Source organism: Odocoileus virginianus, chromosome 2 (genome assembly GCF_023699985.2).
Source record: "Odocoileus virginianus isolate 20LAN1187 ecotype Illinois chromosome 2, Ovbor_1.2, whole genome shotgun sequence".
NCBI lineage: Eukaryota > Metazoa > Chordata > Mammalia > Artiodactyla > Cervidae > Odocoileus > Odocoileus virginianus.
In genome coordinates, this window is record NC_069675.1 from 95,461,273 (window position 1) to 95,487,556 (window position 26,284).

General features: G+C 40.7%; 1 protein-coding gene across 16 annotated transcripts in view; it reads right to left on the reverse strand.

Annotated features, from left to right (window-relative positions):
• The window catches only part of FNBP1 (formin binding protein 1), a 134,604-nt gene that overhangs the window by 10,597 nt on the left and 97,723 nt on the right, over positions 1–26,284 (reverse strand). For 4 of the 16 annotated variants that reach the window (XM_070454559.1, XM_070454619.1, XM_020874790.2 and 1 more), the window contains 7 exons: positions 21,564–21,692; positions 19,948–20,094; positions 17,753–17,950; positions 16,615–16,797; positions 10,801–10,815; positions 7,140–7,249; positions 1,291–1,423 (listed from right to left, as the gene is read on the reverse strand). In XM_070454559.1, the coding sequence (XP_070310660.1) occupies positions 1,291–1,423; positions 7,140–7,249; positions 10,801–10,815; positions 16,615–16,797; positions 17,753–17,950; positions 19,948–20,094; positions 21,564–21,692 (915 nt within the window). The other 12 variants (XM_070454593.1, XM_020874798.2, XM_070454575.1 and 9 more) reach the window with 7 other exon arrangements.

Below are 26,284 nucleotides of genomic sequence, written 5' to 3' on the forward strand. Positions count from 1 at the left end.
TTTGATTTTTCATGGCTAGACATAATCTATTTTGTTCAGAATGATCAGTTACTAATCTATTTTTCTAGTCTTTACATTTTGGGGCTGGGGGGAGAAGACTTCTGTTCACAGCTTAAACGATTCATTATGTGTGTTTCTTCTTCAAGTCTCATGTGTGTTTCCTACTGGTTTTCATCTTTTGATAATGGGTCTTTTGCAACAACAATAACATATTTCAATGGTTTCCCCCCAACAACCTAGAAATAAACCCTTGTATTTATGATTAATTGGCTTGTAACAGAGGTGCCAAGACAGTTCAAGGAGAGAAAAGGTCTTTTCAACAAATGGTGCTGGGAGAACCAAAAAACAATGAATCTGGACCTCTACTTTTAACCATATATAAAAATTAACTCAAAATGAGCCAATATAAAAGTGAAAACTACAAAATTTCGAACAAAACATAAGCATAAAGGTTTGTGATCTTGGATTAGGTGCTTAGTTTATGCCACCAAAAGCACAAGTGATACAGAGAAAAAAAATTGATAAATTAGGATGAAATTTCCTTTCATCATTAATATTAACTTCATCAAATTTAAAATGGTTTGGGAGTTCCCTGGCAGTCCGGTGGTTAGCACTCAGTGCTTCAACAGCCGGGGCCCGAGTTCAATCCCTGGTCAGGGAACCAAAATCCTGAAAGATGTGTGGCATGGTCAAAAAGAAAAAAACTTTTATGCTTCAAAAGGACATCTTGAAGAGAGTAGAAAAACAATACACAGAATGGAAAAAAATATCTGCAAATCATAGATCTGAAAAGGAATTTGCATCCAGAATATGTTTTGAAAATGTTTACACTGATACCAAAGCCAGACAAAGACACTGCAAGACAATTACAAATATGAATGGCTTTCTTAAAATTGTCTTTTTGATTCACTGAGATGATAGACAACTGTATACTCCCAATTATATCCACTGTCAACACAAAATGAAACGAAACAACTTGGGTGAATTTAAGTGAAACACTTAAATGAAAAAAAAACACAAAAAAACACCCGTATGTAACTATAACCTTAAACAGTGTCTCCTTTAAGGGACACCGTTAACACAGGATACGCTGAAAAGCAGAACACCAAATGGATGAGTGTCTTTTTCCTTTCATCATAACTCGTGAAACACCTGACTTGTCCAGCGGCATCCCTCACAGGGAAAGAAATGCTGGCGCTCTACAACCTCATGCGTCCCATGACCCCACACCTACTTCTGTCTTTTTTTTTTTTTTTCCAACAAAGCTTTTCCACAACAGCTTTTTCCTACCTCAAATTTCTGGGCCTCTAGTCTCAGTTTTTCTATATTTTGGCTGACTTCTGCTAATTTGTGATCCAAACTGCCAGGGTCTCCCATCTGTGGATTCTTTAGGTAGACATCTTTCATTTTTGTGATGGCATCTCTGAAAAAGAGAAGGGGCAGAATGTGGTCAAGTTAATGCCGTGTTAAATTTAGAGCAAATGACTCCCTGCCAGGCAGGGGCCTGGGGAGGTGGGGTGAACAACTTTCCTGAACTTCAGCAAAAGAAACTATACCAATCACCCAACACAAGACCAATGACACCAACTGCATTGCGAGTCATGGGAAATAGCTTAACCAAAAATATAGAAATAACTGGAAGAGAATTTCTATGTCTTCACCACCCCTCCACCTGCCTGCTCGCCTCTGAGCCCATACATCCTGCTGCCCATCGATGGGCACCAATGAACCATCTGTTCTCTATAGGAGCCGCCTACCCACTTGCCCTCCCAGTCCACATACCCTGTTCTATCTTTTATATATATATGTATATATTGGCCATGTGTGCCATGTGGAATCTTATTTCCCATGTTGTTCAGTTGCCAAGGGGTGTCTGACTCTTTGCAACCTGATGGACTGCAGCATGCCAAGCTTCCCTGTCCTTCACCATCTCCCAGAGTTTGCTCAAACTCATGTCCATTGAATTGGTGATTATATCTAACCATTTCATCCTCTGCTGCCCGCTTCTCCTTTTGCCCTCAATCTTTCCCAGCATCAGGGTCTTTTCCAATGAGTTGGCTCTTTGCTCAGGTGGCAAAGTATTGGAGCTTCAGCTGCAGCATCAGTCCTTCCAATGAACACTCAGGGTTGATTTCCTTTAGGATTGACTGGTTTGATCTTGCTGACTTGACCACGGATTGAACCTGGGTCCCAAACACTGGAAGCTCAGAGTCTTAACCAGTGAACCACAGGGGAAGTCCCATCACTCTACTTTCTTTTATTTCCACTGCATATATTACTTCCTAACATTACATGTCTTGTTATTATGCTCATTGCTTATTGTTTGTCTCTTCCTCCTAGAACAGCGGCTCTCTGAGAAGCTCTTTGGGCTCAAGCCCTTCTGCTAACATGATACACCCCCAGCGGCCAGACCACACCTAGCACACAAGAGATGCTCAACGAGTCTGTGACCTTCCCAGGGAGTGCGGTGGTAAAGAGTCTATCTGCCAATGCAGTAGACGCAAGAGATGTGGGGCAAACTGTACAGTCACCCACAGGTTCACAAGTCGTCTCTTGACTTCATGACCTATTCCTCCAACTACTGCCCTATTTCTCAGTAAAACTTCTCAGAAGAGGTGTTTAAAGTCATTATCTCTCATTCCTCTCCTCCAGATCTCTCCAGAAGCTTATCATTTTTATTAATCTTTTCAAGGAACCAACTTTTGGATCTGTTCATTCTCTCTGTTGAATATGTGGTTGTATTTCACTAATTGGTACCCTTTCCTTTATTATTTATTTCCTTTTTCCTGTCTTCTTTGCTTCAATTTGTTTCTAATATGTATTGAAAGCTGTCAATTTCCCTTTATAAGCATTGGCTTTAGTGACATCCCCAAATGTAGGTGGAGAATGTGTGTTAAGGTAAAATTCTGTTTCACATATTTTCTAATATCTATGATGATTTCTTCTTTAATCTATGTGTTTCTTAGAGCTACATTCTTTCTTTTTTTAAAGCAGTAAAAACAGATTTTATTCAAAACTAATTGCAATTGGGGGAAAGAGGAGAGTGAAAAAGCTGATTCAAAACTCAATATTAAAAAAACTAAGATCATGGCAGAGGGTCGCATCATTTCATGGCAAATAGAAGGGAAAAAAGTGGAAGCAGTGACAGACTTTATTTTCTTGGGCTCCAGAATCACTGTGGATGGTGACTGCAGCCATGAAATTAAAAGATGCTTACTCCCTGGAAGGAAAGCTATGACAAACCTAGATAGCATATTAAAAAGCAGAGACATCACTTTGCCAACAAAGGTCCATAGAGTTAAAGTTATGATTTTTCTAGTAGTCATGTGAGAGTTGGATCATATAGAAGGCTGAGCACTGAAGAACTGATGCTTTTGAATTGTGGTGTTGCAGAAGATTCTTGAGAGTCCCTTGGACTGTGAAGAGATCAAGCCAGTCAATCCTAAAGGAAATCAATCCTGAATCTTCATTGGAAGAACTGATGCTGAAGCTGAAGCTCCAATAATTTGGCCACCTGATGATCCTGATGCTAGGAAGGATTGAGGGCAGGAGGAGAAGGGGGCGACTGAGGAGGAGATGGTTGGATGGCATCATCAACTCAATGGACCTGAATTTGCGCAAACTCCGGGAGACAGTGGAGGACAGAGGAGCCTGTCATGCTGCCGACCAAGGAGTTGCAAGAGTCGGACACTACTTAGTGACTCAACAGCAACAAAGCGGGGTCTTCACTGTTGCGTGGGCTTTTCTCTAGTTGAGGAGGTGGGGACCACTCTCTAGTTATGGTGCACAGGCTTCTCACTGCAGTAGCTTCTCTTGTTGCAAAGCACGGGCTCTAGAGCACGGGCTCAGTAGTTGGGGTGCACGGGGTACTTGCCCCATGGAATGTGGGATCTTCCTGGACCAGGGATCGAACCCGTGTCTCCCGCATTGGCAGGCAGATTCTTTACCACTGAGCCGCCAGGGAAGCCCTGAAGTTGATCCTTTTGAACTGAATGGTGTGGGGGCGGGGGGTGGTTATTTGGCTTGAAAATCAGTCTTCTCACACCAGCGTCCTTCTAGTTGACACCTGCATGGCCTGTCATTTTCCACTCTTTACTCTCCACCTTTCTGCGCCTAATGAGCTGGGTGTGTCGTTTGTAACCAGCACACAAGTGGTGTGCCAGTTTTAGGTTTTTGTCCAGTTTGAAAATCTCTTTTAATTGGAACATGTAGTCTGTTCACATTTAACATACTGATTCATTTTATTTTACAAACACAATATGCCAGGCACTGTCCTCAGCCCTTGAGGTACCCTGATACTTAATCCTCACATGGGCATATTAACTCCCTTTTCATGGTGAGGAAACTGAACTACCAAGAGGTTAAGAATCTTGTCCAAGGTTTGCAAGTGAAACAGGTGGAACCGGATTAGAGCTGGGGTGTCTAGTGTGCTTGGTATTTTAAATCTTCCACCCTAATTTGTGCCTTTGATTTGTCCTGCCTATTTAATATATATTTTTTCTCTCCTATCTTGCCTTTTTGGATTGATTATTTTAAACAAAAATAAACCAAAAATCCAACCTTTTCCAGATCATTTCACCTCTGTGCAAAGCCTTTCATTTTCTGTTTGTCCTGCGTAAAATGTAAGTTGCATGAGAACAGATGTTTTTGATGTTTTGTTCATTCTTTATCCTCAAGGCCTAGAATATTCCCTTATACACAGTAAATGCTCAATAAATAGAGGTGAAGTGAATGATGAAGGTGATTTGCCTTATTACTAGCAAGCGCTGCTCTGGGGGTTCAAATGTCACAACCCAAGTGACAGAAACTTTTCTCCATGAAATCAAACAATTAGGGAGGGTCTGTCAGTCACCTATAAAGTGGCATTTCAGATATCTGAGTCATAACATCCATGGAATTTTCTAGGCAAGAGTACTGGAGTGGGTTGCCATTTCCTTCTCCAGAGGATCTTCCCAACCCAGGGATCGAACCTGGGTCTCCCGCATTGTGGGCAGACGCTTTACTGTCTGAGCCACCAAGGAAACCCCATAACTTGCTACTCCAGTGCAAAATATAACTGCTCACTTAGTAAACAGCATGAGATTTATAATGGATTTATAAAGCCTTTTGTATCTAGTCCCAGATGTTATAAAAAGTACAAAGACAAAATTTTTATTTCACAAAGTATATTTTTAATTCAAACCTAGAACAAAGTTCATTATATGTGTTCTTCTTTTTAACATACTGTAACAGTGTTTATAGTGATATATTTTTCAGGAGTTGCTCTCCCAGGGATTAAAAAAAAATTAAAAAACTACTTTTCATTTGCATGTATTTAAACTGACAGCCTTGCCAACTTTATTTATTTTTTTAATAGCTAAATTGTAACCTCAGCTTCAATATTACTGGGCTTCCCTGGCGGCTCAGCTGGTAAAGAATCTGCCTACAAAAAAAAAAAAAGAATCTGCCTACAATGCAGAAGACCCCAGTTCGATTCCTGGGTCAGGAAGATCTACTGGAAAAGGGATAGGCTACCCACTCCAGTATTTCTTGGGCTTCCCTGGTAGCTCAGCTGGAAAAGAATCTGCCTGCAATGTGGGAGACCTGGGTTTGATCCTTGGGTTGGGAAGATCCCCTGGAGAAGGGAAAGGTTATCCACTCCAGTACCCTGGCCTGGAGAATTCCACGGGCCACATAGTCCATGGGCTCACAAAAAGTTGGACACGACTGAGTGACTTTCACTCACTCACTCAGCATCACTGAATTTATGCAGGACTACCATGTGGCCTACTTCATGCCATACAACATGTAGAATCTTAGTTCCCTGACCAGGGATTTAATCCATGGCTCCTGAATTGGAAGTGTGGAGTCTGAACCACTGGACTACCAGGGAAGTCCCTCAAGTTATCCTTTAAGTTCAAATCTCCATTAATAAATGATTCACTTAATTCCCTCAGTGAGAATATAGAAAGTGAAGGACAATAAAGTGGCTTTTCTCTTTTTAAATTAAGTATAGTTGATTACGGAGAAGGCAATGGCACCCCACTCCAGTACTCTTGCCTGGAAAATCCCATGGATGGAAGAGCCTGGTAGGCTGCAGTCCATGGGGTCACGAAGAGTCAGACACGACTGAGCGACTTCACTTTCACTTTTCACTTTCATGCACTGGAGAAGGAAATGGCAACCCACTCCAGTGTTCTTTCCTGGAGAATCCCAGGGACGGGGGAGCCTGGTGGGCTGCCATCTATGGGGTCGCCCAGAGTCGGACACGACTGAAGTGACTTAGCAGCAGCAGCAGCATAGTTGATTAACAATGTTGTGTTAGTTTCAGGTATGCAGCGAAGTGATTCAGTTACACATACATATCTAACTTTTTTCCCAGACTCTTTTTCCTTATTGGTTATTACAAAATATTGACTAGCTGTTGCTCAGTCGCCAAGTCGCATCTGACTCCTTGCAACCCCAGGGTCTGTAGAATGCCAGCGACAGCAGAAACAGAAATGTCTATTTTAAGTGCTAATGCAAAGGTAAATGAAAAACGCCTTTTAAACCTGTGCAGTATGTTTATCTTCTCGACAAAAATCATAACTATTAAACTGAATAAATTGCCTATAATGGAAGGTGATTTATGAATAAGGTGGTTTGCTCAGAGATCTTACAGACTTTGGTATACCACAGAATGTTTTGCCGTACTTGTGAAATTCTCTGATCTAAGCTGATTTTATATTCCATGGTGACAACATGGTAAATGTAATGTTACTAAAGTAAGTGAACATATGAAAAAAAAAGAGAGAGATAACCATAATGCATTTTGTTCCCCAAACTTAGAATAATACCTATTTGTTAAAAGAATCCTCCCTGTCTTTATTTTCATAATTATTATTTTGGCCATGAGGTGTGGCATGTGGGAATATGTGATCTTAGTTTCCCCACCAGGGGTTGAACCTGTGCCCCCCTGCATTGGAAGCACAGAGTCTTAGCCACTGGGCCACCAGCAAAGTCCCCAGGAATCCTCTCTGTCTTCAATAAAGAAATCCAGTAGACTAGCTATGGCCAAACACATGGCTAAAATAATCACCTAAATTAAAATCTAATTTAGGGCCTCCCATCTTTCCAAACTGAACTTGAATTTCTTAATAAGTTGTTTCGATCCACTCTACCTTTGATCCATCTCTTTTTGGATTTCTTTATTTAATTCATCGACTTTCTGTTGGAGCTTTTTCCTTCTCTGTTCAGGTGGGAGGTTGCTGAAATCTTCTGGTGTCGCGCCCTGCAGATACAAACAGAAATGAGCCAGAAAGCCTCCTTGAAAAAAAGACACCGAGAGAAGCCTGCAGGGAGATTCCCCAGACACCAGGGCGATGCAGATGTCTGTGTGTGCTTACATGAAATAAATTAAGCTCTTTCCCACAACACCCAGCTGAGATGCAAAAATCAGTGCATGCAAACTGCAAAGGCCCCGCAAACCATTTTCCATGCCGGCCCGCTGCCTCCGACAAGGAAGGGAGCCCTGAGAGACTTTTGACCCCAGCGAGAATCAGTGAGGAACAAGTCTGGAGACTGAGTCTGCACTTAGCTGTCAGTGTGGGTGGCAACACTGAAGCTTAGGCTTATGTTTTCTTCCTACAAAAAAACTGGTAAGTGCCCCCATCAACTGTTTCATGTCGATGGCACTTTTCCTTACCCCACCCCCACCCCCATCCCGTCTGAGTATTCCTTCCCGTCTCTGCACACAGGCTGAGGCCAAAAGTTTCCATCCCTGTGAAGTGACAGATGGGACATCTAGTTCCTCCGAGAATGTGGGTGAAGAGGAAATTAAGGGAAAAAACCCTCCCTCCGCTCCCATCCACTCTCCTTGCCTCTGCTTCCTCTAAAAGGCCCATCACTTCTTTTTTGTCACCTTTAGGATCATCTAAGAGAATTCACAGAGAATCACCCCCGCCCCCATTCCCCCAGTTTCAAAACCAACTTTCCATAATGTCTGAAATTAGCCTCAGCTGTTTCTAACTCATCAGAAGAGGTACACTTGGCTTTTTGCTGCACTGCATGGCATGTGGGACCTTAGTTCCCTAACCAGGGATCGCACCCACGCCCGCTGCATTGGAAGGCAGAGTCTTAACCACTGGACCGCCAGGGAAGTCTTGGAAGAAGTATTTTTGATATCTTGATTCCCTTTCAAAAACAACTGCTCTCTTTCCTCTGTGTATGTGTTATAAGTAGAAAATATCAACCGTGAGTTGCCAGACTTTTACCCACGCTTGTCATTTCCTTAAATGAGGCTATTTTCATAAAGAAAGAGAAATTTGCTCAATAGCCAGGGATAAGCCAGGGAATTTGAAAAGAGATTTTGCTTTAGAATCCCTTTAAAAAAAAGACAAGATGGGTTTGCTTGGGAGTAGATGGAAAAGAAGGGACCTGGATAATGTAATTGCAAAATCAGCTTGAGTTTGCCAAGCAGCTTACACGGGGGCTTGTGACTGAAGTTCCTAGGCTGCTTATTAGAAAATGCCAGGCTGCTGGGTTGGAAGTTTGTGATTCAGCAAATAGTTCACCACTAAGGCCACCACAGACCTTTCAGCTAATATTCTCAAAGACTGTGTGTGTGTCTGTGCGTGCGCATGCATGTGTTTGAGTGGGACGAGATCTGAGTGAAAGCAAAATAGAAGTGATTATTCCCTAATGCCAAACCAAGAAAGTTCAACTTGCTTCTAAAGCTAAGATGAAGCCAGCTAATCTTCAATATAATAATAAAGCAGACTTGTTTTTCCTTTTCCATATAATACCCGGAACCTCAACTGCTCTCCAATTTTCTCAACTCGGTCACTGAGCCCGAAAGCTCAATAGTTTTTTCTCATGCTAAATTGACTTAAATCAGCATGTTTTCTGGAACTGGAAATTTTATTTTCATTTTTGTTTTAATGCTAGAATGTGACAAAACAGTGTAAGACGCACTGCTTCAGAAGTCAGGAAACCTAGTAAGTGGTCGATATTCATTCATTCAGATGCTCTGAGCCTCACTATGTGCTGTGAGAACCAAAGACCTTTCTACAATGATGGAGATGCTTTCACACGTCCACACTGTCCGACCTGGCAGCTGCACATGGCTGCTGAGCCCTTGAGATGTGCCCAGTGCAACTGTGGAACTACTAACTTAAAAATTTTAGTTACATGGGAGATTCCGGTCAACAGTTCTTCTAGATCCAAAGAAACTCAGGTCTCTGGACAGTACCTTCAAAAGTTCATTTTGTCCTATTTGCCTTTTGAAGCTTGAATTCTTTCAAACAATACTCTAAGCTATGATTTATTTTGCCACGAAGGAATTTTTATTTCTGCCTTCGAGTTGGAGTAGATTTTCTGAACACTTTGGAGGGGCCCCAAAGAGACTGGCCCTACCAGGGTTTGGAAGAGGGGCTGCAGGCAAGTATGTATATTTTCAATGGCTGTGACTCTAAGGAGATCTTGTTTTACCTGCTACCAGAATCAAACACTTGCTCCCTTGACATGAGCTGCTTCTTGAGATTTATAATTTTTATACCCACTCTGTCTTTGTGTAACTTCTTTATTAGCTTCAGTGAGGGCATCAAGCAACAATATCTCAAACAGAAAGACTGTCTGATAATATTATCTTTGGCCGCCAGCACCTCAGCAAAGAACAAATAAAGGGCAAAAAAGAAGCCCTGGCATCTGACAGACTCCCAGTTAATTGATCCACTTTCTCCCAAATTCATACTGATGTTCATTTAAACATCTAGATCTTTCCTTCTTGTAGACACTTTAATCGAGAACTCTTCTCAGGATTTTATTTTACCCTCTAAGAAATGTTTCATTTAATAAAAAATTCTTTTTCTTTAGGGCTGGATCAGTTGTTAAATACTGGGTCAGGCTGAAAAAATTATGTATATGCTTTTATATGTGTACTCAAACACACGTAAAAGTACATACATGCAAAGATAAGCATGAAATACTGTCCTACATTCTCAATAACAGTGCATAAGATGCTGATGTTATTCCTGGTTGAACTGTCAGTTCATCACTGTTTGTGATTTCAGGATATTCTCAGCTGTGGTGTTTGAGATTACTATATAACTTACACATATATGAAGGACAGTATGGGTTATGTGGTTAAGAGTTTCTTTTAATAGATTTAATGATTAGTTTGACTGTTTACTAGGGCTATGAAATTAAAAGTAGAAACAACACCAAACACTAAAGAAATCATTTTAGAAAGGCTTAGGAGGCTCTTTTCATTGTCCATAAAATTGTCTTTGACTTCTTGAATCAGCTATGCACAAGGCACCAATGTATTTATGGAGCAACTTAAAAGTTTCATGACCTTCAATTCTCGAAGGTGCCTTAGACCTAAGTCTGAGCCCAGCATCATTCCTGCATGCCTCCCTCAGGTCCCCAGTGTTTTTCATCTGCTTTTGTGGCTCCTGGAGAGGAGCAACTTTCAACTATAAAATTTGCTTTCATTTAGAATGATGCAATATATAAACTTCCTCATATTTAATATTTATATTTATGTTCATATTTAAATAAAGCTTATCAACATCTGTCATCCTCTTAAGACTCCAGTAGTAAAGAAAACCAAATCATGAGTTAAGCGTTAATTTTCTTAATGGGGAAAGATTATGATCACCTCTGTTAGACTCTGGATCTTGGTATTCCAGAGGTCTAATAAGGAAACACCAGCAAAGGCACACAAGGGAAACACACATCAACAGTTAACTCTGAAGATAGGTTGCACATGGCCCAGCACCCACAAAAACGCACAAAAAGACCTGATTAGATTCAGGACATGCAGGGAGTAGCTGTGCTTACCAGCTTGAGAGAAAGCTTCATGTAAAAATCGAAGGGGTAACAGGGAAAAAGAGAGAGAGAGAGAGAGAGAAACAACACATGAGAAGAAGAGGAACTTGGTCCGTTCCGCTGAATTAACATAACACGTAAATTCAACCTGGTGCTTTGTGAACATGACTTGTAGCGGATCTGTGCCAAAATTCCCAAGAGGGGCCAATCTACCCAAGCCTTTCTTTAGCGGCCACGTTGCCAGAGCAAAGTATAAAGGCAGGAAAGGAGAGCTTCTGTTTACCGTTCTGGACTGGTCACGTCGGCCTGAGTATAAACTAATACAAGTTTGCAGTCAGTGACAAATCATGATTATAAAAGATGGAAATGATCACAGAGCCTTTTATTCACCAAATTTCCAATGGAAAGTTTCACACAGACTAAAAGAGCTGAGAAACGAATGCGTTCCACAACATACCGGTAATATTTTTATCTTAAGGGACTCTAATAATCCGAACACTGGCATTTCCTAAATGTACTAAGGCAAAGTCTCAAATCAGTAAATGGGAACCAAGGACTGGAAGATGCTCTGAAACCTGACCTGCAAGAACCAGGAAGCCTCTCAGCACCAGGTTGGAGATGAATGCTCTCTCCCACCTGTGTCCTGCAGGCACTTCCTACCATACAGAAGATGTCTTCTGGGGCTTTCTATCAAACTGGGGGCCCCACCCTCAGAGGCTGCATAGCACCTGGGGTGTTAACAGAAGTTGCTCTTGCAAGTGACTTTTAGGAAACAGATAGCCAACTGTCTTTACTCCTGAGGGGTACTTACTCCTCGCCGCTGTGGATTTCCTGTTAATTACCAGGACACAGCAGCTTGCAATTCTGCTAGGCCTGGAGGTTGGCAAAACTGTACCAGTACTGTACTGTACTGGATCCAAAACCGGATTAAAAGGTTTGGGTTCTCAAAGTTAGGAAAAGAAACATTGATTCTTCAGTGATAGGTGAGACATGCTTTTTGGCAATAAAGCTGTATTTTGAGAGTTTGGTGCATATTTACTCGGCTGTTGTAAATCCTAAAAGTTCAGGCAATCGGGGGGATCCAAAAATACATTAGAGATAGAGTAGCAGAGAAAGTGCCCCTTGAATTTATTTACTTACTTAGGTATTTATTTATTTGGCTGCACCCAGTCTTAGTTGTGGCATGTGGGATCTCTAGTTTCAGCAAGCAAACTCTTAGTTGCCCCATGTGGGATCTAGTTCCCAGACAAGGGATCGAACCTCGGCCCCCTGCATCTGGAACAGAGTCTTAGCCACTGGACCACCAGGAAGTCCCCAGGGCCCTTTGGTTTTAAATTGGGAGGGAATAGGGTGTTAAAAATTCCTTAACTAGATTTTTTAAATCTTATTATTCAGATTAATTCAAAGTTGATACTTCATTGTGAATAGGCATTAAGCTTTTAAAGAAATTTTCCCTCTGGGGGAAAAATACTTTTAAGGAAAGGCATAGCAAGACAAAATTTTGGGAAGAAAAGGTACAGATCATCATATTTGTGACAGCTCTCAGACAGACAACCTACATAACACCTTGAGCCCTCCTGTAAATTTTAGCACAGATCTGTTTATCACAATTTGAGTTTTTTACAGACAACGCTTTTGGTGCACAGCAGAAAACTTTGCAAATATCTTCCTTGCAAAGCAGATGACCGTACACAAATGTTTTCTCACACATTACCATGTAAATATTGCTAATTTGAACTTGGCACTCAACTTGCTGTCTATTCAGCTGCTTCCATGACTTAAAGTAATATATATATATATATATTTAAAAATTTATTTATTTTTAAAGTAATATATTTTTTTCTTAGCCATTCCAAAAACAGAATTCTAACATCAAGACTAATAACACAGGACTATTACCACTTCATAATAAAAATAATTTATTAGGATTGAGAACCGATCCCAACAGAAATAGGCAATATTGAATTCTCAAATCCAGTTTTCTGAAGTGGATGATGATGGATAATCTACAAGAAGTGCCATCAGGTCTACAGTATAATCTTTTTAATGACTATAAACTGGTTTTTGGTCTTAAGTTGCAAGCCAGCCAGTTAGATCCTTTTAAATTAAAAACTGAATCACCTGCCAAGAGAATACTTTGAAAGGCTGCATTAAGTGCGTTGCGCGACACCTGGAGTACTAAAAAGCTGTCAGTTTCAGGCAGCGATTATGGAGCCTGGGGAGCCACGAGTGTCAATAACACATGAGGGCACACAGAGCCGGCGGATCCATGTGTTATCGGGCCGTCACAGGTACTAACCTCAAGTACAGAGAAAGGGGACAGTGAACATGAATATATAAGTGTCTGTGATCTAAGGTCCACGGAAGGTCATTTCACCGCTCTGTGACCTTGCTCAGGCTTCGCTGATTTTTTTTTTGGTTGTCCTTTACGGACCCATCTGTTTCAGATGTGCATGTGGGTAAGGGAGCCACACACGGCTGTCTGCGAGAGTGTGATTCTCCCGTGACCAGCTGCGTGTTAGGGGTGAGGTTCTGCCGTAAAATCATACTCAGTGACACCAGCTCAGACAGCGGTCCCATCAAAGCAAAGGGGAGAAACGCAAGCTCAGCCCACTGACATTTTTAGGAAGCTTGTTATCGGAAAGTTTGGCTCCTTTTTCCACGCAACTTTCCGGAATGAAGGAGCCTGCGGTTGGGTGGGTGCGAGGAGGCTTCTCCTGGCGTCTGGGTCAGAGAGCACCTGGGTCCCCAGTTTCGCTGCTGTCACAGGGGTTAGTGCCTGTGCCGTGACCGCATGACCTGGCGTCACAGGTAAACTTACAACATAGTCCCTAGCTTCAAAAGCATACGTGGGTTTCCCTATCGTCCTCTTCATGAGTTCTTTGTGAAAACAGAGAGACTGAGTCTGCCAATAATCAGCAAGAGAACAAAGTAAATCAAATGAAATTAACCAGAAGACTGTAACATCTGACAAACAATTGGTAGGGATTTTCAAAATCTTTTGATCAACCTTGATGGTATTTTTCCATACAATGAACTCTAAAGTGCGGGGAGCGGGGAGATACATCCATATTTTAGATTTATAAGGCCCTTACTCAGATCAGGAAATCTTAAGACAGTAAAGTCACACTTTGTAGATTGCAAATTGAGAACACACAATCTCGCTTCATTTTCTTTGACTTAAAGATGAAATAGTGGTTAATAATGGTGGCATGCCAATCTCTAAAGATGTTCAATGAGACATTTTCTTACAAATGTGAATGATATACAACAAAAAATAGTTTATCCTACTTAGTCAGAAACAAAATCAGTTACGTGACGAAATATTTGCATTGCATTTACACATTCTGATAATCAGAAACAAATGATTAAAATCTAGATCAGAAAGCTGCAGAACACGATAAAAGACTCATTAAAATCACAGATTTGTTATTCTCCTAGAGGCCTTTTCCTGTCTTTGGCACAATAGTCTTGAAGTTAAAAAGTGGAATAAATGAAATACTAGCGAGGACTATACCATTTTAGTTAGGGATCCTGTTAAACCACATACCTTCTGCTTTGAAATTGCTTTAAAATCAAATTTATTTCCCCAAACTTCAGATTTTTTTTAAACTTCCTTATCTTACTTCTATGATGCATTTCCTTTTCTTTTTTCGCACTGCTATTTCCTGAAGAAAAGCACATCAAATCTGACCCTAAAAACAGATCAACTAAAAATGAGAGAAGCAAAAATATGTTTATATTTATTTGCTGATGCTTCATGTATGTGTGTATTTATTCTCAAAAACACACTCACCGTTTAGGAAATTTAAAGATAGAGGTTTGCTGAGCACAGATTTGGGGTGTAAGAAATAAAATTTATTTTGCTAATTATGTTTTGTTTTTTTTTAAAGAGAAGGGCATTCCTTTAATTAATCAAAATAACCCATTTCTCATTTCATTGTTTTTGTTTTCAAGTGTTTATTTTTTTCCTAGTCATCTTTTCTTATGCTTATTGATTACTGACATTCTTGGTCTCTTCCTAAACATTTAGAGAACACCATGAAACATGCTTCAGGAACCATTTGCCACCAAGACTGTGACGCTGACAGAAGGATGGAATAGATACATATACAAACAGTGAACAACCATGAATATTCGACATTTTTCATTATGAGATTCCAAAAGACAATGCAGACATATTTTCATAAATATAATAAATGAGTGCTCTGTACAGGTTTTGGAAGCAGCAGAGGTGGGGTAACTGTTTCACAGTTAATGTAAAACTTCCTAGTTGATAGTCTAGTATAGCGACCTACAGTCATTTGTTGGAGATTCTTCCATGAACAAGGAGCAGAGATGGATGGAGAATTAATTCTAAAAGCCAGCATAATGGAGATCTAATTATAGAGTTCAACATGAGCCATCATCCACTGCTGAAGCTATATTCTGCCTTCTAACAAGGGCGCTCTTGAAATCTTTAGGAAATTAACTTCTAATTCTTACCCTGATGTGCTGGGTAACCTTAAAACAGGATAATTCCACCAACTACATCTTTGCAGAAAACTTTCAGATTCTATTACTAAAGGAATCAACATATAAAAAAATGAGGGTTTTGCCCCTTATTTTAAAAGGTAACAATGTAGCTATTTTTTAAAAACATCTTTTATACACAGAGGAAAGGAAAAGTAAAAATTTGTTACAAGGAACACATCTCCACTACAACCATATTGCAACTCTCACAGAACAGAATAAAAGAAAACCTTAACACATATGCATTTAATGTTTGTTTACTCATTATTCATTATAAAGAGTATTTTGGGATGGCTTAGACTGACCATTTAGGTTTATTCAAGAGGCTACAAATGAATGACCTTGTCCAATTTTTTTCTGTAAAACCAAAGTGGTATCTGCTTTGGACTGCTGATCAATTCCATAAAACCCTGTGACTTAAGCACATGTGATCTTAATTAGGATGGCAAAACTGAGTCAATCAGAATAAAACAGGTTCTTCTTGAGTGTGAACACATAGATTCTCAGATCATAAACAGGTTCTCTGGCTTTAAATCCTGGCTATATATCTTCCTAGCTTCATTTTTGTAGGTACCAGTTTGCTTATCAGTAAAATAAAGAAATCTTAGTACCTAGGTTCAAAGGGTGGTTGACAGAATTAAATGAGTACATAGAACAGAGTCTGGCAAATGACAAGTATACGATAAATATCAGCTGCTACTATTTCACCCTTTCAAGATACATACTGCACTAGCTCTTATGCAGTCAGATCTGTTACCAGATGTTTGATCCACAGCTTGTAAATTCACCGAAACAGCTAAAGAAACCCCTGTAATCCATACCATTTCCCCACAGACCCGGAGGCATAGCTGAGAGAAGTACCCTCTTTATACACTGTTTCAGTAATTATTAAGCAAATCTTTTCTGACTGTGCAGTGATTTCCACCTCTTCAAATGTCACTAGCTTTAGAAACTGAATCCAAGTTTCCTTTTTTTGGTAAGATCAAGGTAAAATATTAATGACTTAGATATTTCAGAAAGGAAATGAAGCAAGGTCCCACCAAAATGGATTACAGACAATAGAGAACTCTGGCTGGCTGGCTTCCCCTCTCTCTCCTTCCATCCATCCTACTTCCTTCCTTTTTTTTTTTTTTTTTTTCTTTTTTTGCTCTCTCTGTGGCTCTTCTTCTTTCCGACTATAATGAATCATAGGTTCTTATTGTTTTATGTTATGGGAAAACACAATGGAGTCATTCACAAACAAAATTAAGTTATGCAGAACAAAACATGCAACCAAAGCGCATCAGAGAGACAGGACTTGAGAGGAGAACTTACCCCACGCTTTAGACTCCTGAAGCAGTGGATTTTGGGTTTGGAGGTCATGAACTCGTTGAAGCGATGGGAGAGGGGTTCCTTTTGCTGCTTGGGAGACTGGGGGCCGTTGGGAACAGCAGAGGGTGAGGCAGAGGCAGGGGGAGGTGGGGGAGGCTGATGGGGGGATGTTAAAAGGGACATAAGCTACGTGTAAGAGATGGAGCGGTGACAGAGTAAAAAATCAGAAACAAGAAGATAAGACACAAAACAAAAATAAGCATCAAATAATATTTGAAATCCAAAGCAAGTCAAACACAAACAATTAAAAATTTAGGCCATGGTCCAAAAGAAAACATGGAAGGACATGTTAGATGGAGAATATGGTGAAAGTGGGAGTTTTAGTAAGTAAAGCAACAGAGGAAGAGCAAGAAATATCTGACAAGAAGCTCATGCAGACTTTCACATGCAAACTACTGTTCTGACCAGTTACTCTAAACCAGTCTAAGCCAGAAGGGTAAATACTTCTAAACCACCTAGACTAACACAGCTAGATGGAAGAAAATGAAAGTCCTCAAATGCTAAGGTTGTGAAAACAGCAAGACAGTCTTTTAAAATGAAATACTAAATTATTCTAAGGTTAAAGCGGTTCATGTTGCCTTGATCACACCCTTTATGCCCAGGTTAATGCTGTCATGCACCTACGTATCACACTCTAAAAAGAAAATAAAAAATGATCATGGATACATATGTTAACACGAGCTCAAAACTAGGTTATTAATTCATGGAAACCATTTCAGTTAGAGATGCTGATACATGGTTATAGAAATGTGGCACAACGTCCCTTCTCTCAGCCCAGGGAACCAGCAATCTAGGAGACTTAGGAGTGAAAGGCGTGATGCGAAACGGCCAGAGGTCAGTAGTCTGTTAGTGTGGGTGACAGTGCAGGTGATAAATGCGTCTGAAATAAGACAAATGGCCATGGCCAAGGTACCACCACCAAAGAGAGAGATTGTCTTAAAATAAAACAGCACACTAGCCTCCTGTTTGCATTCTGCAACTACAAGCTTAAAAAAAAAATCTTCGTTCCTTTAAAGACTAAAAGACAGAGTGAACATCTCCACATGTTGTAACACTCCACACTGGGTCCAGTCATCAGTACCTTATTTTTTTTGATGAACGGCCATAACTTTCCTTTGGATTTGCCACCAAATTTGAGCTCTGATTTGCCTTCTCCTCTGGAATTTGAAAGGCTGTTATCTGACACAGTGCGTTTCATTGGCTGAGTGTAATCCTCAAATTCAATGTCTCCCGGAGGCTCGAACCCAGACTTATAAGCTTCTACGACCAGCTGTGAATCCTGCAATGACACCCATCACACACAAATATGTTCCAATCCATGTAAATACTTTCCACACACTGAACTATGATGCCCTCACACAGATGACATTCTAAGGAAGTTATATTAACAGATTTTTTCTAGTAATGTATTTATCATTTGAAAGAATAACTTGTAAATCTATACATCTAGTTGAGATTTCAAGATAATTTTAATAACTATTTTTCTACATTTAGAGAAACGAATACTAAGAACAACTTTGCCAAAAAGCAGACAAATTGGGTCATTTATTATGCAATTCCCTTGAAAAATTGTCGCTGCTTAGTTGCTAAGTTGTGTCCAACTCTTTGCAACCCCATGGACTGTAGCCCGCCAGGCTCCTCTGTCCAAGGGATTTCTCAGGCAAGAGTACTGGAGTGAGTGGGTTGCCATTTCCTTCTCCAAGGGTTCTTCCCGATCCAGGGGTCAAACCCGCATCTCCTGTTTGGCAGGCGGATTCTTTACCACCAAGCCACCTAGGAAGCCCTTCCCTCGAAAAATACAGTAATATAAGAACTGATTCTCATCAGAAGGTCTTAAAGCAATTTGGCATACACAAAGTCAAAGCGAAAAAAGATCCCCTCTCCAATTTCTTTGGTTCACTGTGGTTCAAAGATAGGAATTTATTGAATAATTTTCCTTTATATATATATTTGTTCAAAGTCTCTCCTCCACTAGAATGTAAGCTCCCTTCTGTTTTTCCTCCACGGCATCCCCAGCACCTGGATGACGCCTGACGATAATGATAGAATAAACATTAGCTGAATAAATGAGGGAACTGACCGCCTTCTCTGCGGTGTCCCCCTGCTAGGAACTTTGAGTTCAGAGTCTTTTTGGGGTCAGGTGATGAAGACCAGTGTGTAAGGAAATGATGACCATTGTGTCCAAGACAGATAGATGTATAGTTAAAGTATTACAAAAGCACCTGTGACTTGTAATAAAATTCTAGCTCAATGATATCTGATTAAAAAAGAAAAAAATATTAGAGAAGACAATTTGGGAAGATCTCAACTTTCTACCATGAGCCCACATTCTAATTTGCCATAGCTATTTTAGCTAACTTGGAATCTGTACGTGTGCCAGAGATGTCAGTTGTCTTGTAAGGGCCAATCATCCTTCCTTCTGAGTAATAAGAACCCTGATTTTAAGCTGGGCACACAGCTACCCAGCAAAAAGGCTTCACTCTCCAGCCTTCTGTACAGCAGGAAGTGGCCCCAGGACTAAGTTTTGACTTCTGAGATCTCTGAGACATAGGCAGAAGTACAGTGAACAATTTTAGAAGGCTTCTTTAAATAGATAGTGTGGACTCTTCTCTATGTAATGCTTTATGGAATTTGGATGTGATGGCTGGAGCTACAGAGTTTGAAAGTCACATCATCAAAAGTTGTGAACTAGGAGAAGCCTGAATTCCTGAGGACTTGCAGATCATTTGCCCATACCATGGCTGGATGCTCTGACTGGTAGACACCTTCACATGGGAGGAAAAATAAACTGTCTTAAGACACTATTGTCACTGTTAAATGAACCTAAACCTATACTCTCAGGATTCCCTGATGGTTCAGTGGTAAAGAATCTGCCTGCTAAGCAGGAGAAGTGGGTTCAGTCCCTGGGTCAGGAAGATCCCCTGGAGAAGGAAATGGCAACCCACTCCAGTATTCTTGCCTGAGAAATCTCATGGACAGAGGAACCTGGTGGGCTAGTCCTTGGGGTTGCAAAAGAGTTGGACATGACTTAGTGACTAAACGCTAACAACAAAACTTTTACTAACATCCTCAGTCCCAAATGTGCCAAGGACTACACTAAATCCAAACCATGGAGGGCTGAATTTAAAAAACTCTAAAAAGGTATTGCTGTTGTTGAAAAGTACTTGTGACCACTGAAAGCAACTACTTTCAGATGATTAAATATGGTCACTGTGGAAAGGGACAGGGAAATAACGGAACCACAGTTATACATTAAGTCCAGACTACAGTACTTACATTTTTCGGATCAATTGACTCGGCTGCTTTTACGATTCCATCCAAGCATTTCCCAATGATGGGGATCACCTGCCGGTCCAGCTCTGCGTATGTCTTCACTGATTCTCCGATTCTCACTATCCTCCTCTCCTCCATCTCTTGTATTTTCTGTAACATTAGAGTTTGCATAAAACTAGTTTGGTTTACTATTATTTAAGGAAGTTGTTTTTTGGCAGCACTGTTACCTCTAAAAATTTCTCTAGGAGGGAAATAGGCTTATAAAAAGGTTCCAGTTAGAGACTTCCCTGGTGGTCCAGTGGTTGAAACTCTGCCCTTCCACTACTATGGGCACGAGTTTGATCCCTGGTCAGGGAACTAAGATTCTTTCATGACGCTTGAGGTGGCCAAAAACAAATACATTTCCTCCATCTTTGAGCCACTGTTTCATCCTTTACCAAAAGCATGGCATCAGGGTTAACTGCCTTGACCCAACACAGGCTGAGATTAACTAGTGTACCTTCCTTCTACAAGTTGGAGGGGTTTTTTGTTTTTTAAATTTCTTTTTAATTGAGGATAACTGCTTTACAATACTGTGCTGATTTCTGCCACACAACAGTGTGAATCAGCCATAAGTATACATACGTCTCCTCCTTCTTCAACCTCCCTCCCACCCCCCATCTCATCCTTCTAGGTGGTCACAGAGTACCTCGCTGAGCTCCCTGCATCATACGGCAAATCCCACTCCCCATCTATTTCACATGTGGTAATGTGTATGTTTCACTGCTACTCTCTCAATTTGTCCCACCCTCTTCTTTGCAAGCTGGAAGTTCTTGTTTGCTGTGTAGACACCATGATACAAATTTTTGTTATTTATTCTACAGTGGAACTTGAAGTTGTAAAAAATTCCTAAAGTGGGGAGAACAGTATCATGTATCCTTTCTCATACTATTCTTGACAACTTAAAGTAGCCCAAAGAAAAACAATCCAAAGGAAAGACAACAGGACTGTCAAAACAAGAGGGAACTATCACTTCACACCTGTCAAAATGGCTATCAGGAAAAGTCTACCAATAACAGATGTTGGTGAGGATACAGAGAAAAGAAAACCCTTGTACACTGATGGTGGGGATGCAAATTGGTGCAGCCCTTTGAAAGCAATATGCAGGTTCCTCAAAAAAATAAAAATAGAACTACCATATGATCCACTCCAGGGTACACATCCAGAAAAAAGAAAAAGAAAACATTAATTCCACCAACAGATTCATTCCCCCCCAAATGTTCATAGTCACCTGTTCAAATCCTACGACTGTCTTAATGCTGCTCTGATTCCTAAGGTAAGTCTGGCACTTTTGTAAGTAGAATGGTCCTTTTAGCGAAAAAAGTGTTAATGTAAGAATCCCAGTTCTAAGTCTGACCAAGAATGGTTGCAGGGTCAAACCAAGGAAACTTTCAAAGTCTATTGATTAATTTTGGGATTCATGTCATGTTTCATCTTAATGTCAGTATGTGCTTAATCTGAATGTTTTTTAAAAGTGATTTGAGTTAGAGGAAATTTAGAATGCTATAAATACTTGGAAATCATGATTCCAAGTAACATGTTTCTAAGCCAAGCAAATCTGAGAGAGCTGAACCACTTACCTGAAAGATATTGGGAATGTGAGTGTGGTAATATTCATGCTGCTCATGGTTGAATTTCTGAAGAACTGATGAGTAATCTGCTTTGCTGTCCTCTGCCATTTGATGACGCGTTTGAGCTTGTTGTCGTGCCTTAGGGCAAAAAATGAGAACTTCCCATGTTTCCACATAACATATAAAAGCCTAGGATTGCAAACTGGAGGGACTGGGGGGAGCAGGTGCCACATTTTCCTCAAACGTATTCTATTTACCAGGTGCTGTTTTTTTAAAAAAACTGTTTAAACAACCCAATCCAAAATAGGGCAGAAGACCTGAAGACACATTTCTCCAAAGAAGACCCACAGATGGCCAATAGCACATCACATGAAAAGATGCTCGACATCACAAACTATTGCTGCTGCTGCTGCGTCACTTCAGTTGTGTCCGACTCTGTGCGACCCCATAGACGGCAGCCCACCAGGCTCTGCGGTCCCTGGGATTCTCCAGGCAAAAACACTGGAGTGGGCTGCCATTTCCTTCTCCAACGCATGAAAGTGAAAAGTGAAAGTGAAGTCGCTAAATGCAAATCAAAACAGCAGTGAACTATCACCTTGCACCTGTCAAAATGGCTATTAGGAAAAGTCTACAAATAATAAATGTTGGTGAGGATGTAGAAAAAAGGGAACCCTTGTGCACTGTGAACTGGTACAGCCCCTATAGAAAACAATATGCAGGTTCCTCAAAAAAATAAAAATAGAACTACCATATGATCCAGCAAATCCACTCCTGAGTATATATCCATAAAAATAGATATGTGCACCCCAATGTTCATAGCGGCACTATTTACAACAGTCAAGTCATAGAAGCAACTCAAGCGCCCACCAACAGATGAATGGATTAGGAAGATACAATATACATACACAATGGAATACTGTGTGTTAGTCCAACTTTTAGCGACCCCATGGACTGTGACTTGCCAGGCTCCTCTGTCCATGGGATTCTCCAGCCTAGAATACTGGAGTGGGTTGCCATTTCCTTCTCCAGGGGCTCTTCCTGATCCAGGGATCAAAACCGGGTCTCCTGCATTGCAGGCAGATTCTTTACCATCTGAGCTATGTCTTGGAACATATAATATTCCATTATATTACTCAGCCATAAAAAAAATGAAATACTTCCATTTGTAGCAGCATAAATGGACCTAGGGACTATTATGCTTAGTGAAATAAGTCGGATAGAGAAAGACAAACACTGTAAGACACCACTTACAGGTGGAATCTAAGAAAAAATATCACAAATGATTGTCAGACTCACAGATATAGAAATAAACTTGTGATTATCAAAAGAGAGAGGGACAAATTATGGGTATGAGATTAATAATTCAAACTACTATATTTATAATAGATAAGCAACAAGGATATACTGTATAGCACAGGGAAATATAGCCAACACCTGAAACTAACATAATATTATAAAAGAACTACTGTTGTTGTTCATTCGATAAGTCGTGTCCGATTCTTTGTGACCCCATGGACTGCAGCATGCCACCCTCCTCTGTCCTTCATTATCTCCTGGAGTTTGCTCAAATTCATTTCTGTTGAGTCAGTGATGCTATCTATCCAACTCATCAACTACACTTTGATTTTCACAAACCCCACCATTCTTGCCTTAACGCGGCATTACTTTCTAGTTTGAAATGTACCAACATTCTTTATTGTCTACACTTGGCCCAATTCACACATTTATTACCAAGATTTAGGTTCCCTTGTGGGAACCTCTGATCATATTTTTTTATTTTTTGAGTTGGGGACAGGGGATCCATAATTTTTTTTTATCCAGTTATCAAAGGAGTTCATGAATTAAAAAGGCATGTGACCCACTGATCTATAGAGGTCTTTCTAAAACTCTGCACTGTGGTTTTTTTCAGAATATATTTAAAGTAGCTCTAAGTATGGTGCCCTCTTTGCGCTGTGTGTGTGTGTGTGTGTGTGTGTGTGTGTGTGTCCTTCAGCTGTGTCTGACTCTTTGTGACCCCGTGGACTACAGCACGCCAGGCTTCCCTGTCCTTCACTATCTCCCGGAGTTTGCTCAAACTAATGTCCATGGAGTCAGTGATGCCATCCAACTATTTCGTCCTCTGTCACCCCCTTCTCTCCTGCCTTCAATCTTTCCCAGTATCAGGGTCTTTTCTAATGTTTTATTGCATTGCTTTTCTCCTAAATAATGATAGAATTCCTACATTTGTTTCTCTGTTTTAATTCATATTTTGGTTAATTACACACAAACAAGAAAGAGGCTGTTAGCGACAAGCCGCATAATCGATTTGAAAGCTCAAACAAGAATATCTGAAAAGCCTAAGTCCTCCACAAATACCAGTGATTGTTATGCTGGTATTAGCTCCTCAGATTCCTTGGAGGTGCCTTGATAAATATAATCTCATGAATCTCTAAGATGATCTGAGGTCCACGCAGGGCAAAAACCACCTCCTGCCAGATGAAGAGATGACTTGGCCCGTGCGCTTGGCAAACTCACCACACCAAGCCAAGAACACAACAGGAGAAGGGCCTTGTTCCAACACAGCCAAGGCAACTTTTGTCTGTTTGCTTGTTTTGCTTTGTTTTACTGAACCTAATTTTTTTTTTTTTTTAAGATAAAGAAAAAACAAGAGAACCATCCAAATGCCAACACGAAGAGGAAAGGTTGGAGCTGTCTGTCTGTCCTACGCGCTGTCTGGTCGCTGGTTCCAGGTCGGTTTCTTTACATCTCAACGTCCTTTATTGGTTTCCTGCCTCTGTGACTTGAAGGTTTAACCTGATTTCACTTCCTCGACACGCTTCGCTCATCTGTGTATCCGTGAAGCCATGGCGGATCATTCAGACCTGCTTCCTTTATTCCCTTCTCTGTTCTTCAGTAAACACTTCCCTAGTGCAGGTATCAATATTAACATTTCCAAACTGATTTCCTTATTACCTGAGATTTCTTAGTTTCTTAAGACCTTTAGGTACTTAAAACCCAATTTACCAACTTCTCATCTCCCCTCTGTTATTAGTTCAGCTGCCACGTTCTTCCTCTTTGTCGGCGGCCTCTTAACTCCCTTCCTGACCATATGCTTCGGCTTCCGCTTTACTGTCCTTCCCAGCACATGTATTAGCCAGTCCCCAGCTACCCTGTAAAATCTGTGCCCGTCCACTACACAGTAACCCTCCTCCGTTTAAACAGTAGCCTCCCCACCTACGTGCACTCCATCTGTTCCCCTGATGCAACCAACTCAAAAACCCTTTTAACACTTTCAGTTACCTAGAGTTTTATCATGTGTCACTCTGCTAGGACTATGGGAAAAAAGCGACAATGACAACCCACCACCAACGAAATTCCCAGGTAGACCCCCCCATTTCTAAAAAATTCTCCACTTCATTCACAAACCTTCTTCAGAAAAATGTCAGAAAATGCCCCGGGCAGGCAGGTTCCTTCATCTCTTTTATAAATGAAGAGTACCAAGGTGGAGCATCTCCTGATTTATTTTGGAGAAATGATCCAACTTGGTGAAAATTGAATATAGCTTAGTTCTGAAACAAGGATCAGAATGTCATCATTAAATATGCATGTATGTGTGTGTGTACACACACACACAGCCGACATATGCAGATCAATGCTTCCCGATAATCAATCCCTCATAACAACTGTGGAATATTTTACTCCTGAGAACTGGAGGCGAGCTTGTTGGCGGTGCCCCAGGACCACCTGACTGGAAGGGCCTGTTACCCTCCTTCCTCTGAGCTCCCCAGAATCTCTAATAATGTTTTTGCTTTGGCTATATAATTACTTTCTGTTGTCGTTTAGCTGCTAATTCGTGTCTGACTCTCCTGTGACTCCATGGACTATAGCCCACCAGGCTCCTCTGTCCATGGAACTTCCCAGGCAAGAATACTGGAGTGGGTTGCCATTTCATTTCCTTCTCCAGGGGATCTTCCTGACCCAGGGATTGAACTCAGATCTCCTGCATTGGCAGGCAGATTCTTTACCAGTGAAGCCTATAATTGCTTTTATAAGCATATCAACTCGTAATTGTTTCACAGTGCCCCATACGCTGTAATCCCAAAATACAACTCGGTGACCGCTACATGTAAACTACAGAAGGGACCGAGATAAAGAAGAACATGGATAAAATCCAGCCTGGAAAGTGAGAGAACAGAAGAAAGCAGACTTCAGAGGGAAGGAACGGGTCTGCCTTTTATGAAAGAAGCATTATTCTTGGGCCGTTTTCTGAAAAGAAAAAGCTTGGCCATCAGTACGCAAAAGTCTTCGTATATCTACAGTCTATCTCTGACCCACTAAAAAGATAAAGCAACATTTAGAAGCAGCAAAATATCGCCGCATATCACGCTCTGCAAGACCACAGTGGGAAGACAGGGCTGTTTTACTCTCATCCCAGGATCCAGCTGCTTTGAATTAATACCCACTGTTGAACCCCAGGCCCAGGAATGCACCATTGTTCTAAGATTTACTATGGAAATCTATTTTTGCTTCATAAACTGTGATGTTTACTTTGCACTGGAACTTCAAGAGTCTCTCTCAAACACCAGGGCTGAGTCAGTTACTCATTATTACAAATATGCTTTTAAAAATAAAGTATTTTCAAAAACTTATTTGGAGAAACTGCTAAATAACTAGATATTTTCGAGAGTGCATCTCCTCATGCCTAAGGCTGCATGAAGATTAGAAGCATCACCATTTCCCAGCTCTTTGTA